The sequence below is a fragment of the Vombatus ursinus genome, unplaced genomic scaffold, assembly GCF_900497805.2.
Source record: "Vombatus ursinus unplaced genomic scaffold, bare-nosed wombat genome assembly UNPS02011700.1, whole genome shotgun sequence".
NCBI lineage: Eukaryota > Metazoa > Chordata > Mammalia > Diprotodontia > Vombatidae > Vombatus > Vombatus ursinus.
The window spans coordinates 3249303-3263830 of NW_020951478.1; the positions used below are offsets into that span (position 1 = coordinate 3249303).

General features: G+C 40.6%; 1 protein-coding gene across 2 annotated transcripts in view; it reads right to left on the minus strand.

The window, feature by feature from the left end:
- The window catches only part of PROSER1 (proline and serine rich 1), a 36813-nt gene that overhangs the window by 4444 nt on the left and 17841 nt on the right, over nucleotides 1-14528 (minus strand). Inside the window, exons 8-13 of one of the 2 annotated variants that reach the window (XM_027856923.1) lie at nucleotides 14389-14467; nucleotides 13915-14010; nucleotides 11879-11920; nucleotides 9404-11156; nucleotides 8860-9010; nucleotides 8117-8225 (exon numbers count right to left, since the gene is read on the minus strand). In XM_027856923.1, the coding sequence (XP_027712724.1) occupies nucleotides 8117-8225; nucleotides 8860-9010; nucleotides 9404-11156; nucleotides 11879-11920; nucleotides 13915-14010; nucleotides 14389-14467 (2230 nt within the window). Of the gene's footprint in view, nucleotides 1-6806; nucleotides 8226-8859; nucleotides 9011-9403; nucleotides 11157-11878; nucleotides 11921-13914; nucleotides 14011-14388; nucleotides 14468-14528 lie in introns of those variants that run through there. The other variant, XM_027856924.1, reaches the window with a different exon arrangement.

Sequence of the window (14528 nt, forward strand, 5' to 3'; positions counted from 1 at the left end):
AGAAAGAAAGAAAGAAAGAAAGAAAGAAAGAAAGAAAGAAAGAAAGAAAGAAAGAAAGAAAGAAAGAAAGAAAGAAAGAAAGAAAAAGAGGGAGGAGGGAGGGAAGGAGGAAGGGAGGGAAGGAGGAAGGAAGGTAGGAAGGAAGGAAGAAAGGAGAAAGAAAGAAAGAGAAAGAGAAAGAAAGAAAAAGAAAGGAAGGAAGGAAGGAAAGAGAGAGAAGGAAGAAAGGAAGGAAGAGACTTTGTCAGCAAGAACCTCTGTGGCCACCTAGTCTAACAAATACCTCAGCAAGACTTCTCTCTAAACCTCCTCACCAAATGATTTTCCAGTCTACAATTGAAAACTTCTAGTAAGAAAAACCCAAAGCCTCCCACAGAATTCCATTATCCTTTTGTTAGAAAGTTTTTCCTCAGCTATTTTGATCATAACATCATGGATAGTGGTACTCCCACCAATGAAGTCAGTCTCATTTCATCTATTCCTGCTTATCTTTTGCCCTTCAGTCCATTCTGTGACTGTTACAATGTGATCTGATAAAGACTGTCACTCATGAAAACTTGCCTGTTCCCTTCTCATAATTCCATCAAGATTTCTTTGATGTGCATAGATTGCATTCAAAGATTTTGTAGAGGGGGGAAAGAGGCATATGGATTGGTTTGTTGTTGTTCAGTCATTTCAGTCGTATCCAACTCTTCATGTCCCCACTTGGAGTTTTCTTAGCAAAGACACTGGGGTGGTTTGCCATTTTCTTCTCCAGCTCATTTTACAGATGAGGAACTGAGGCGAACAGTTAAGTGACTTGCCGAGGGTCACATAGCTAGTAAGTAAGGCTGGATTTGAACTCAGGAAAATGAGTCTTCTTGATTCCAAGCCCAGCACTTTTTCTACTGCACGACCTAGCTGACCCTATGGATTAGTAATAATTGATATTTCTTGATCAGGTTTTTTTTTTTTTTGCTCTTTTTTTTGGGAGGGGGGCAGGAATAATCCCTGTGACTAAATTTTCCCCTTTCTGATATTTTGTAAATACTTTTTTCAAGACCCTCAAAATAAAGTGGCCTCCAGCCACTTTCTTTGTATCCAATTGATCTTATCCAACTCCTGTTCCCCTGCTTTATTTAATGTCATTTCTAATTCCTCACATAGCACATAAAAGGACTATCAATGAATCAACAAGCATTTATTAAGTGCCTACTAGGTGCCAGGCACTGTGCCAGGCTGTGAGGATTCAAATACAATAAATGAAACAATCTCTACTTGCAAGGAGATGCAATAGAGGAGAGAAACCGGACAAATATATGTTATATGTATATCTTTACATCTATATAAAAAGTTTCTATAAAATAAATACAAAGAAGCTAAATAAAGGATGTTTGAATGAGAGGACATAAGAAGTCGAAGGGATCCAGAAACATTTCACATCTTAAAAAGTGATACTTGGGCTGTGTTTTGACAGGAGAGGGATTCTGTGAGGGGGGTCAGGAGCCAGTGCAAAGCCATGGAGACCCAAGATGAAGCATTTGTTGTGTGAAGATAGGCCAGTCTGGCTGATTCAGACTATGAGAGAGAGAATAATACGCAATGAAGCTACAAAAAACGGTTGGAGAAAAGTTGCAAAGTGCTTTACGAGAGCTAAAGAGAGTGGTTTATATTTGATTCTAGAGGCAATAAAACGCACTGGAGTTGGTTGAGGAGTGGAGTGACGTGGTCAGATCTGAGCTTAAGGAAAATCACTTCAGCAGTGGAAAGAGGATGGAGTGAAGTGGGGACAACCTTGAGGCATAAAGACCAATTAGGAGTCTGTTGAAGTAATCTAAAGGAGAGGTGATGAATTGAGCCCTGAATTGAGGTTCCATGTGAGAGAAAAGCTATTGGATGTGAGTGATGTACAGGTAGAAATGTCAAAATCTGGCAAATGGGTGGATATGTGGGATGAGGGAGAATGAAGAGTAGAAGGTAACAGCAATACTATGAACCCAGAATAGAAGGATAATGGTACCTTAACAAAAATATGGAAGTACCTCCAACAGAAAAAGTGAAGTTTAGAAGAGTGATAGGTTTCAAGTAGGGGAAAGAAGGTAACAGGCTCTATTTGGATATGTTATTTGAGGTATCCCTGCGACGTGAACTTTGAAAGGTCTACGCATAGAATATATCATGTGTTGCCATGGCTATGGTAAATTTTGTTATCAACTCTCTTGCTGGAAGGAATGGCAAACTTTGAGAGAGTATACTCTGTGCATAGGTGGGTTTCCCTTGTTACTTAACTGTTATTTACTTTGATATGCAATTTATTTGTCTTCTGGGCTGGTGAAAGAAATATTAGTAGGGATTTGTGCACTACAGTTTGGGGCAAATGCTGGCCCCAAAGGAGCTGAACCTGAGATAGTCCAAGACTACATCTGCATATTACCAATGAGCTCATGGATGTTTGTACCATTATTGTTAGAATGTAAGCATCTTGTTTCATTTGCATTTGAATTTCTAGTACTTAGCACAGAGCCTGGTACATAGTAGGTGCTTACTAAAATATCTGATTATCAAAACCTGTATTGTTAAAAGGTTTGCTTTGTGTTTTAAAACTTCCAGATTTTAATCAATTTTCCCTTAAGTTAAAAACACAATATAAATGGGCAATAACTTTTATACCTGATGGTAACAGCCCATCAACTACTTTGCATAATGTATTGCATGTGTTCAGTGATTTTTTTTAAATAAGAAGCCAACTTTTTTATCTATTTTGACCAATTTCTGATGGTTTTTCACATCACCTGAATGCATATGTTGTTTAAGACACACAGCAAAGTAAGTGGACTTTGTGTAGATGCTTGCAGGCTACTACAATTTTATCTACTTGTCTTAAAACAATATTAACTTGTCTTAAAAATACGATTCCAGAGAATCCTAGCATGAATTTCAATGTTTTGCTCATATTGAGATGGTTTAATGATTGTCTTTTACTTTTCTTCTTCCATTCTTTTTTTTTTTTTTTGCTTTTTTTGGTGAGGCAATTGGGGTTAAGTGACTTGCCCAAGGTCACACAGCTAGTACATGTCAAGTGTCTGAGGCCACATTTGAACTCAGGTCCTGACTCCAAGCCCAGAGCTCTATCCACTGTGCCACCTAGCTGCCCCTACATTGTTTTTCACATGTACCTTTGCATTTCCCAATCAGCTGCTGTTTCTTTGGTGAGAATCATCAATGGAAATTCAGGTTTTCCTGTTGTTAGCAATTATTTCCTCTGTGCAAACCATAAGTTTTGCTTACATGATTCTTATTTGTCTTGAAGTATTCAGGAACATCTTGCTGTGGTTCCATGTTCTCTTAGGAATCCACAAGGTCCTCTGCTTCATCAGATGTTGATTCATTTTCTTCTGCTTTGCAGTATTTATTCAGAGACATTTGGAATCATTTAGATGTCCTGGAGGCAATATCCCATTCTTTTTAATGTTGTCCTTATTGGTTTATCTGCTTGTGTTCAAGGTTAACAGAATTTTCTTCCTACTGAGATCTTTAGCAATCTCAATTGTTTTTACCCCCTTTTATATTTCTCTATCTTAATTTCTGACTCCTCTTTTGATGGCAGTCTCTCAGAAAGCTAGATCTCAAAGCTGTCCTAACCTCTTCTCATATTAGAGAATTCACTTGTCAGTGGACTGTCTCTGCCCCAAGTGACATGGGGAGAAGTGGGAGAAGGTAGAACTTATCTCAACTGGAGGCCTATCCCCTTTTCTTCTGGCCTGGCAGAGCCTCACACACTTCGGTGCTTTTCCCAGTTCCCTTTTTCCTTTTGTTCCTTGGATGAATACTGCAGCCAATCAGCATGCAAGGTGCACTATTTTCCTCCCCACCCACTCCTGCCCCCAAAGAAAAGCATGCTTGATTTCCTCGGCCTTTACCTCCTAGTCACAGAAGGGGGGTGGGCGGAGTTGAGTTTTGTTACTTGTTACCATAGAATAGCGGACTGAAGGAAGGTGGGGAAGGATCCTGGGAGACTAAAGGAGTTGAGCAAGGGAAATGCTAAGTGATTCCCAGAAAATAAATTGCCCTTTGTGCAAGGGCTGGTGGGGAAGAAGGTTTCACTGGGCAGGTGGTGGACTGGACTTTGCCGTTTTAGTTCACCAGGTTACCTCATTACTGTCCCAGCTTCCGGAGAAAGTTACAATTGCTTTTATGTCTTTTGCATAATTCTTATTTAGGGGAGGTCTGGAAGGTAATAAGGATCAGAAGAAACATCTAGTTCTCCATCTCCTCCCCTAAAGATTTAGATCTAATTTTTATACCTATGCCTCTCCACACACCCCTGGGGAATTCCAGATGGAAAGAAACATTTCTTAAGAACTATTTTTTTAAATGGAAGAAAACACAAAGTATCACAATTTTGCAGGAGAGTTAATTTTTTTTTCTTTCAGGAAATAAATTATTGGGAATGTGATGTGCTTGACTATATGAATATTAAACATCCTGCACAACATAAAATAACAGAATAGGAAAGTATGGCTAACATGGCAGATTAAAAATGACATCTAAAATATAAGTAACTATTAAAATCACAGTGACAATTCTAATCCATTTACTCAATTAAGCACCTCAGAAGGGACTAGGGTTACAAAGATAAGGAAAGTGCTCTCAAGTTTAGAATCTATTCAGGTGAAACAAGAGGAATACAGAGAATTACAAAATAACCATAAAGCATGGGGGTGGGGAGGGGTAGAGGTGAAGCACTAAAATTAGCTAACATTTATATAGCACCTACTACTTGTCAGGCACTGAGCTAAGCACTTTACAAATATCCCATCCTTTCAATAACCCTTTGAGGTAAGTGTTTTATTACCTCCATTTTACAGCTGAGGAAACTGAAGCAGACCATGGTTAAGTGACTTACTCAGGGTCACACAGCTAGGAAATGTCTGAGGCTGGATTTGAACTTGGGTCTTCCCGACTCCAGGCCCAGCACTTCCTTCACTGCACCACCTAGATGCCTCTAACAACCAAGATCAGGACAAGCCTTGTGGAGGAGGTGGCACTAAAGCTGATCTTTAAAAGACACTTTTTTTTTTAAGATGATGGTGAGGAGGGAATGCATTCTAGCCATGAAGGATAGCCAGTCCAAGATTATGGAGATGAGTGAGCCTAGAAAAAAGGCCAGAGCTAGCTAATCAGCAAATTACGTTAAATGAAAGACACTGACCCTAGAGACCACTGGGATCTACTCGAACTTTTTGATCAGTATTTCAGACCTAGGCTTTAGGAATATCAATCTGGCAGCCACCTTGGAGGATGGACTGGAGACTTGAGGCCAGGAGTCTAGGTGAAAGGTGACGAGGGCATTGAGAGGTGGTGGTTATTGTGAGTGGAAAAAAGAGGAAGGATTCAACATGTTATGATAAGAGGTAGATTTGACAAAACTTGGCAACTTACAGAGCACAAAGTATAAGCAAGAGGGAATAGTCGAGGACGACTAAAGTTGTGAACACAGGTGACTAGGAGGGTGGTGGTATCCTCTACAGAAATAATGGACTGATTTTGACAAGTCAATTTTAAAATGCCTACAGGATATACAGCTGGGAATTTCTAATCCTCAGCCAGTTGGTGATGAAGAACAGAAGTGCAACAGACTAGGACTGGATGGAGAGATTTGGAGTCATTTGTATAGAGATAATTGAACCCACAGGAACTGATGAAATTACCATGAGAGAATAGAGAAAAGGGCCCAAGACAGTGCTGCAACACATATGGGGCGAGACTAAAATGATCCTATAAAGGAGAATGAGGAGCAGTCACAAAGATGATCCAGGAGGGAGCAGGCCATGCCTGAAGTTGATTCTAAAGCTAATCTTGGAGGACGCCTACAGCCACGTTCCAAATGGTCCCTCTTAGCCTCTGAGGCACCCAGACCTTATCCAACTTTTGTGGTTTCTTAGTAAAAGAGAATAAGAGCTGGGGAAGGAGCTATAACAACTCTAGGGCTTAGAAGGGAAAAGCAAGTTTTCAGCAAGGAACCCACAGAAACTTCAGCAGAGAAACGAACAAACATTTAAAGAAGAGAATCCCTCACAACAGACAAATTTCCCACACCTTCCTGGCCCAGCAATCCTACTCCTGAACACCTCAAGTCAGTGAAAGAGGTAGAACTAATAAATACCAAGATATATTTGCCAGACATAAGACTTTCGGTCAAATATACGCCAAAATAGATTACTAGTCATGTGATTTTAGCCAAACCAAAACTTCTATGTGCCTCAATTTCCAAGATGTATCAAACGGCTACAACACTTGCCCTGACTACCTCACACGGGTGTTTGAAAAAGGACATTAAATAATTCTCTAAAACACTATACAAATGTATGCTGCTGCTATTATGTGCTTAGCATTATGTATTTTAAATGAAATAATTATGGAGTTAAAGTAATTGAAAAAAGATGGGATTCAAAAGAAGTTCTCCACCCCTTACCCCTGTCTTGTTAAGTAGTTATATAACTATAGTTTCATATTCTGGTGTCTAAAAGGTGAATAACTTAAGACATAAGCACACCCCTCTTTTAACTATTCAAAATTGAATAATTTCATTTTTATACTGAAGTGCTTACTTAAATTTATGCTCAACAAGTATGAACTTAAAAGTATTAATTCAATTCAGATAGGCAATACATTATTCAGAACATTATATAGTAATTTTTTATAGACCATCTAACATACAGCATAAAACAAAGTGTTTCACTTACCCAATCCATTTAAGTATCCAAACATTTATTCAAGTATTTTTTAAACTAGAAAAAAGTAATCACTAAAAACTTTGTGCCATGTCTGTAAACTTTATTTTAAAAATTGTGTTAAAAACTAATCATACAGGATTTTTTTTATTAATAGGCTTAAAAAGTTTGTTCCCCCATTAAAGGAAAATACATTAGCAACATCTTCCATCAGAGACCATCTTTAAAAAAGTAAAACCTCTAGGTGCTGAAATGTTCTACAGTAGATTTTCTACAATTCACACTTGTAAATCACAGGATTAGAGACCATTCTCTCTACTGTTTTTCTCTAAAATGCGGTAGAGAGATAGCTGTCTTAAACAAATGACTTTCAATCATGTGTTACACTACCACAGGTACTTAAAATAGAGTGCACACTGCATTTCACTAACAAAGGAAATTTTTTCTATATGTCGCCATACTATTTTTTTCGGTATTTAAGTATAATGTCTTTCAAAGAGAAATACTAAATCTCATGACTGTAAACATTCACCAAAGATTTCCAGTACAACGAACAAAAGAGATGGCCTAGATGCCGGTCAATTGTTCCTATGTGTACAAATGCTGTCACCACTATTGTTAAGAAACATCTCCTGAAGGCAAATTATTACAGATTCAGTTGTATTTCTGTAAGAAAGCATGCCTGGAAGTATAATTTTACTCAAAATACCTGAAATAGTCATTCTAATGACCAGAATAAGCACCATTTTTCTAGTTACTCCTTGCCCAAAATATAGTTTTCAGTTTAGTTCAGCAGTATGTGCAAGACATTTCATATTAGTATTTAAAAACTATTGGGGGCAGGGACAAGAATGGGGAGGGAAAGGTGTCAGGAAGGAGTCTCAAGTCCCCTTCGTGTATACACTCTGAGTTCCTATTGCTGCTAACAGGAACTACTCATGCATACTAAGGGGGAAAACCCTAAGGGCCACATGCAACCTTTAATCCCTAGGCACAACTATTACTGTCAAGAGAAATCACAGGCAGATTTAAGGCTGTATTCGGCTGTAAAGAATCCAATCTCTTCTTTACCATTCTTTCTATACAGACCACACATACCAAAATTTCATAGAATGGGAGCTGATAAATACAGAACACTTTTGTAATATTGTTTCCCATATGGTTTTGTCAGTCCTATTTACATGGGAAAGAGTTGATGCTTAAAACTGCTATAAAGAAAAACTGCAGCTACAATTTAACTCTGAGGCACTACAATTTCCCCAGAGTCATCCCTATTTTCATTTTCTGACTTCTCCCCAGCTTCCTTTTCCACCAGGGTGTTCACCAGTCCTTAAAAAAATTTGGTCTTGTTCCAAAGGAGGAAAAAAAAAAAACACTTAAAATCTATATTCACTGCCACCCACTTTGGGAAAGTCCAGTCTGCAACGAAAATGGGGTTCCTGGTGCTGACGGATAACTAGGAAATCCATCAGGCTGAGTCGGATAGCTCTCCAAAGCTGAAGCTGAATGTACCTAAAACAAAGGGTAAGAATTAATTTAAGAAGCCATTCCAGCTAATTGTTAACAGCAGTAGGTTTTCACTTGACTTTAGCAAATATACAAAAACTAGAGTACAGTGGGGGGGAAAAGAACAGAAAAATGTTTAGCTGAGACAACTTTGTTTAACTACTCAAAATTTCTTAAAGAATGTGTCAGCTGCACAAAAAACAAAAATGCTAGTTTATTGATCCAAATGTTCTTTAAAAAAATATATATAAAGGGGCAGCTAGGTGGCGCAGTGGACAGAGCACCAGGCCTGGATTCAGGAGGACCTGAGTTCAAATCTGGCCTCAGACACATAAAACTCACTAGCTGTGTGACCCCAGGCAAGTCACTTAGCCCCACTGCCTAGCCAAGAAAAAAAAAATACATATATATAAAAACCATAGAACAGGAAAAATAATCAAGTTAGCATCGTCAAACTATGTCACCCTTTTAGGGAGGGCAGTATGATTTGAAGGTTTGAGGAATGAGATCAATTACAATTTCGGCAGAAGAACAGTGATAATAAACACAGAAAAATAGCTTTTACTGCTAAATGTTAGGACTTCATATTGGGCACTAAACTGTCACCATTCGGCAGTATTCACAGCTACGACTGGTTTACCTGCTGTAAGAGGGCCGACTGTGCAGCTGCACTGTGCTGCAGTTCCTGCAAGGAAGACTGTGAGGGGTTCTGGGAAAACCCAGGTATTCCTGGGAGTGACAAAAGTCCAGGAAAAACAGAATTTCCAGCTGCTTGAAGTCCAGACGACAATCTGTAACAAGTCAGTTAGGAAAAGTTCATGCACAAGAGTCAATGTCTACAAGCTAAACTTCCTACATTTGTCAAATGTATTTCACATAAATATTAAACCTTATCATACTTTCTGATTCTCCTGAATTCAACAAACCAAAACACTGAGATCTAATGACCAAGTTTACAAATGTGAAATTATACATGCACCTATTTTCCCCTATGTTTAGCATGCCAAGTCTGCTTCAAAAAGGCTGCTCAGAAACCATTTCTGATTATATATGGTACAAAAATGAATACCACTGGGTATCTGACTTTGACTTCCACCCAACGTAGGTTATTGAAAATTACTTTTTTTAAAGGTACGCAAGGTTAAAAATGAAGACTTTTATGCCATTTCAGAAATAAAACACACCCAGCTTGTGCAACAAGTGCAGAGTTGAAATTGGAACTAAATGCAGATGCAAATCCTGGCAAGACTGGAGCTGGTGATGGAGCCGCAGCAGTGGCTGGCAATGGTGCAACCGCTGCTACTGTAGATGATGCCTGGAACCCCGGGAAAGAAGGGAGTGCAGGAGTAACTGTCGGAGTGTTGGAGACAGGGAAGCCGTGGTAGGATGGGTTTGAAGATGGCAGAGGTCCTTGAGGAACAGAGAAAAGGGACGGGACAGCAGTAGACAAGTTGAGGGGAAATGGTGCTGCTGAGACAGGGGCTGAGGCCGTGAGCGCCGAGATCACAGCCGCAGTAGAGCTGGGACGAGGGACTGATGTGGAGGAAGCAGGAGTAGGAGGAGTGGCTATTAATGCCCCCGGAACAGACGCAGAGGGGTTCAGCGCTGGGTTACCAGCTAGAGGAAAGTTACCGGTCAGCGAAGTGAAAGGTGGAAGAGCAGTAAACACAGGAGCAATGGGTGCGGAGGGGCCGTGAGGGGTCAAGGAGAGGGGCGCGGAAGCATTCGGCGGGGCACTCAAGGAGGAGAGGCCTGCCGATGCTGGATTAAGGCCAGTGGGTAAAGTGACCGGCACTGACGCTGCTGCTGAAGTAAGCACACGGCCTAATGCTGCCGACAGGCCTGAAGTGCTAAGAGGCGGAGCAGCAGCACGGGGTGGGCCTTTGAAAGCTGAAGGCGGGGGGCTTGCGGGCTCCGTTTTTACCAAGACGGGGATGCCTGGAACAACAGGGCTGGCTGGAATCTGCAGTGATGGGTCACCTGGGCGGGGGCCATGCAAAATAGAGGCTGAGGAAGCACAGCTAACTGGTAGTGCTGCTGCTGCTGATGCAGGTGTGGCTAAAGGAGATTGGGCTGGTAAGGAAGGGGGAGTGGAAGCTGGATTGGCCACGGAAGGTGGCGAAAGACCCGGGAACATGGCCATGCCTGGAGTGGCAGACCTTTGGGGTGTAGGTGGAGCTGACGGCGTATAGCACTTGTTAATGGAGGAAGCAGGACAATCAGAGTTCTGATTAGTGAGAGAAGATAATGAAGCCAAAGCAGAAGAGTTGATTGAAGTTGTATCATTTGATGTCAGAAATCCTTTCAAGACAGATAGAATAGGATTATTCAGCCCAGGAAGACTGGTAGCAGGCCCACCAGCAATTACAGAGGGAGCTGGGCTAGATACCACTTGGGGAGTAGGTGTTAAGGACAAAGGAAGCCCTGCAAAAATGGATGATAATGGAGCGGGATTAAGGTTATTAGTAGAAACAGCTGTAGAAGTAGCAGGAAAAGGGAGGCTGTTAAAAGGAGCAGGAGCAGGAGCAAATGATTCACTGGGAACAGGAGGAGGGCAGGGTGTAGCAGCACCCTGTGGGGCGGGAGGAGGAGCAGCTGTAAGGCCTGACATAGGAGTCAGGCCAGAAAAAACTGCGGGGATAGGAGCCGGAGTTGTATTATGTCCAGGTGGAACAGGAACTGTTGGCAGGGAAAGGGTTTTGATGACGGTTGATGCTGGGATTGACGACTGAGGTGTATGGTTCGATGAAGAGGCTTGCCCTGGGGGCCCAGGAAGGACAGGAGTGGACGAGTTCATTCCAGCGATGACTGGAGTTGCTGGTGCAGATGGGTGATTTACTGCCTTCACTGGAGATGGGGTAGGGACTGGAGTAGCAACAGGTGTCGAAGGATTAGAACAATGAGGAGAAAAGAGCTGACTTGAGTGGGAAGAAAATGCTGCAAAGAAATAAAGGATGAGCATCAGCATCATAGTGAAATTTAAGATGCATTTTTTTTAAAGACATAAATGACAACTTAAAATCTAGAACTGGTGAGGTTTTTTTTTTGCACATGAACACAAAAATCTTTCTCTCTCACACACACACTCCCACATACACACAGTCTTTAATATACTATGATCACAGAGAGGCAGCAAAATACAGCTGGAAATACACTGAAGTCCTGGGGTAGGAACCCTTGGGCTCAAGTCAGAGCTCTGACATCTGCTAGGCATGGGACCCTGCTCAAATCACTTCATCTCCCTGAGCACTTCAGATCAATGAAAGTAAAAAAAAAAAAATACAGATGATTCCTGCACTACTTATTTCAGAGTTCTTGTGAGAAAAATACTTTGCAAGTTTATTAAATTTTTTTGGGTGGGTGGGGTGAGGCATCCTTGACGAGTGGGTGCTGGAGCTGTGATTCCATTCAAGTAAGCAACTATCTCCACTAATAAGACCAATAATTCATCTGTTTTAGAATTGCTTGGGGGCACTAAGAGATTAAGTCACTTGTTCACAGTCACACAGATAGGCCTTGAACTCAGGTCTTTCTGTTTCAAGGCCAGGGCTCTAGCCACTATATCATACTACTTCTCTTTAGAGTCAGTGATATAAAAATTAGCAGGATACAACAGGAAGAAACATAGTTGTTATCCTCCCAGTAAATCTGACACTTACTTGGATTTTGGGGTTTTGATGGATTAGAAAGTTCTTCATTTTCTGCAGAGAAAAAAAAATATAAAATGATTTTAACGTCCCACAGAATTGCTTTTCCCAATTGATTAGAGATGAGAGTCACATGAGTGTATAATAAGGTCTATGGATTGTTCCTTAGGGAAGTCATTCCGCTATCTCATAGTAAGGGAACTTCAGATTCTCAGAGTAAGAAGTGAGGACAAGGGTCATCTAGTCTGCAGTGTTCACACTGCTGTTAAACTCACTATAATATATCCAGAGTTCTTCTCAATCCACAAAGGACCAGGCCCCTTCTTAGTCCACAGAAGGATATGCTTCAGGTATTAATAATAAAATGGTTGAAACAGAATTATCATTTGGGATCCACTGTTCAACACCACATCTTTATTCTTCACTGCCAAAATTGTACAGGGCCCTAAAAATCCAGATGGAAAGGACTTAAGAAAGTTTGCTGGGACAGGCTAATTTCTGCTGCAGCTCTAAATCTGTGATCCTAATTTCTTGGGAGCTTAGGGAGGCTCCCTTTCCCTTGACCATTTCCTTTTCTTGATGCTGAGCCAGTTAACTTATGAAAACCCAAGATTCCTCTCACAAGTACCATCAATGTACATGTGTCCAAATTATCCACAACTGTTAAAACAAAATAAAACAAAACAAAAACATGGGAAAAGTAACTCTGAAGGCAGCTTTGTGTGGAGGAGTCAGGAAGAACTGGGTTCAAATTGAAGACCCACAAAAGAGTTCTTGCCATCAGAGTCCTCAGCACTGTCCAACTGTTCAGCATTAGAAACGGACAGAGTTTTATGATGGAAATGACATTAAAAGAAGAGGCATTCCCATTTGCTTGCTGCTGCACCCCAAGGATCCCGGGACCTTTCCATCTGATTTGCAGCTGACACCTTCTGTACGCGTTGTCTCCCCATAAGAATGTGAGCTCCTTGACAGCAGGAATGTGTATCCCTGGCACTTCACACACTGCTTTACATATGATAAGCATTTAATGAATACATGCTTTTTCCATTCATACACTGATTCACATTTACTTCAGACACTTAATAGCTGTGCTACCCTGGGTAAGCAACTGAACTCTCCAGTGCCTTAGCGTCCTTATCGATAAAATAACAGGGTTGGACTGATGGTCTCTGGGGCCTTTTCGGATCTCACCCATGCCCAGCAGATGGCAATGCAGGTTCAAGCTTTCTTGGTGAGATCAGTTTGATTTAGATAATCAACCACTGAGGGAAGGGCCCCTCTGCTCTGGTTCCTGTGACTCTGCACAGTCTCATACCTGAGCATTTCTCAGCATTCATCCATCTGCAGCCTGGCTGCCTACCACATGAATCTTTCCAGTGACTGCTCCAACAGTCCCCTTACTCTGGCATTATGGAAAACTGTGGTTTTATATGTCAATATGCCACCACTTCACCTTATCCATGCTGTACCGTACTTTAACTTATGTTGTTCAACATTTCCCCATGACATTTAAAGTTTATTCCCCCACAGTAATTCTTTTGGGAAATCAGGAGATGGGTGACAATATAACAGTGTTAAGATGGAAACATAAAAGGCCAGAAGATAATGTGAAGAATAAAAAAGTGACACAGAAAGGTAGTCATTAAGTTTCAGCATGGCTTTATCAAGAACAGAAGATACCAGACTAATCCCATTTCCAAATTGGGCAGAGTTATCAATCCAGTGGATCAGGCATGTTGGAGAGAGAGTGTGTGCTAAAGATTTCTTTAGAGCATCTGATGCTTCTAATGCTGCCCTTGTGGATAAGGTGCAGTGACAGAGGATAGAGCAGAGGTGTTACACTCATTGCCTGGCACCTGGCCAGCAAAACTTTAAATGTCATGGGGAAATGTTGAACAACATAAGTTAAAGTGAAATTTCTGGTAACCTGTTTTAAAGCACTTCAAATCATAAGGCTACAATAGGCAACTGTGCATTATCAAAAATAATTTTATGGATAAAATAAATGATCTAAGGTTAAGATCTCTATAATAAGACTTCTTTACCTGTTGCCACTGGATTAGGAGTATATGGAAGTGGAGGTGGGACTCCTGGAGCTATGACATTAGCCAATGGTACCAAACCTGCATTGTTGTAAGCACCTAAAACATAAATACATGAGGAAATAGATTTTGTTTCAAAGAACATAATTTGGTGTTATTTAATTTCACTCACAATATTACCTGACTTGCTTCCAATAGTGTTACAGTCAGAGCTGATAGGACTTATTTTATATAACAGAAAAAATATGAACACTCTAAAATAAACAACAACTGCTTCCAGTTGGTATGGTAAAATACAGTAGCTGATGTGAGGAAAAAACTCATTAAGACACTTTTGGTAATTTTCAAGAGTACATACCAGATTTTCAATTTTTCCTAATCTTCAAGAGTACATACTTCCAGTAAACTCAATAAATTAAACATTTAACAAATGAAATAGTGTATGCACACAAATCAAATTAGAATCAAATATCTTACTTGGTGCAATAGTTGCATGAGGTCGGCAGGGGGGTATAGGATATGGAACAGGTTTATGCGGATTGTATGTTGCAGGAGCCTGGATAAGAATAAAATAATTTCAGCAACAATAGTAACAGAAAATAAAATATGCACTACAG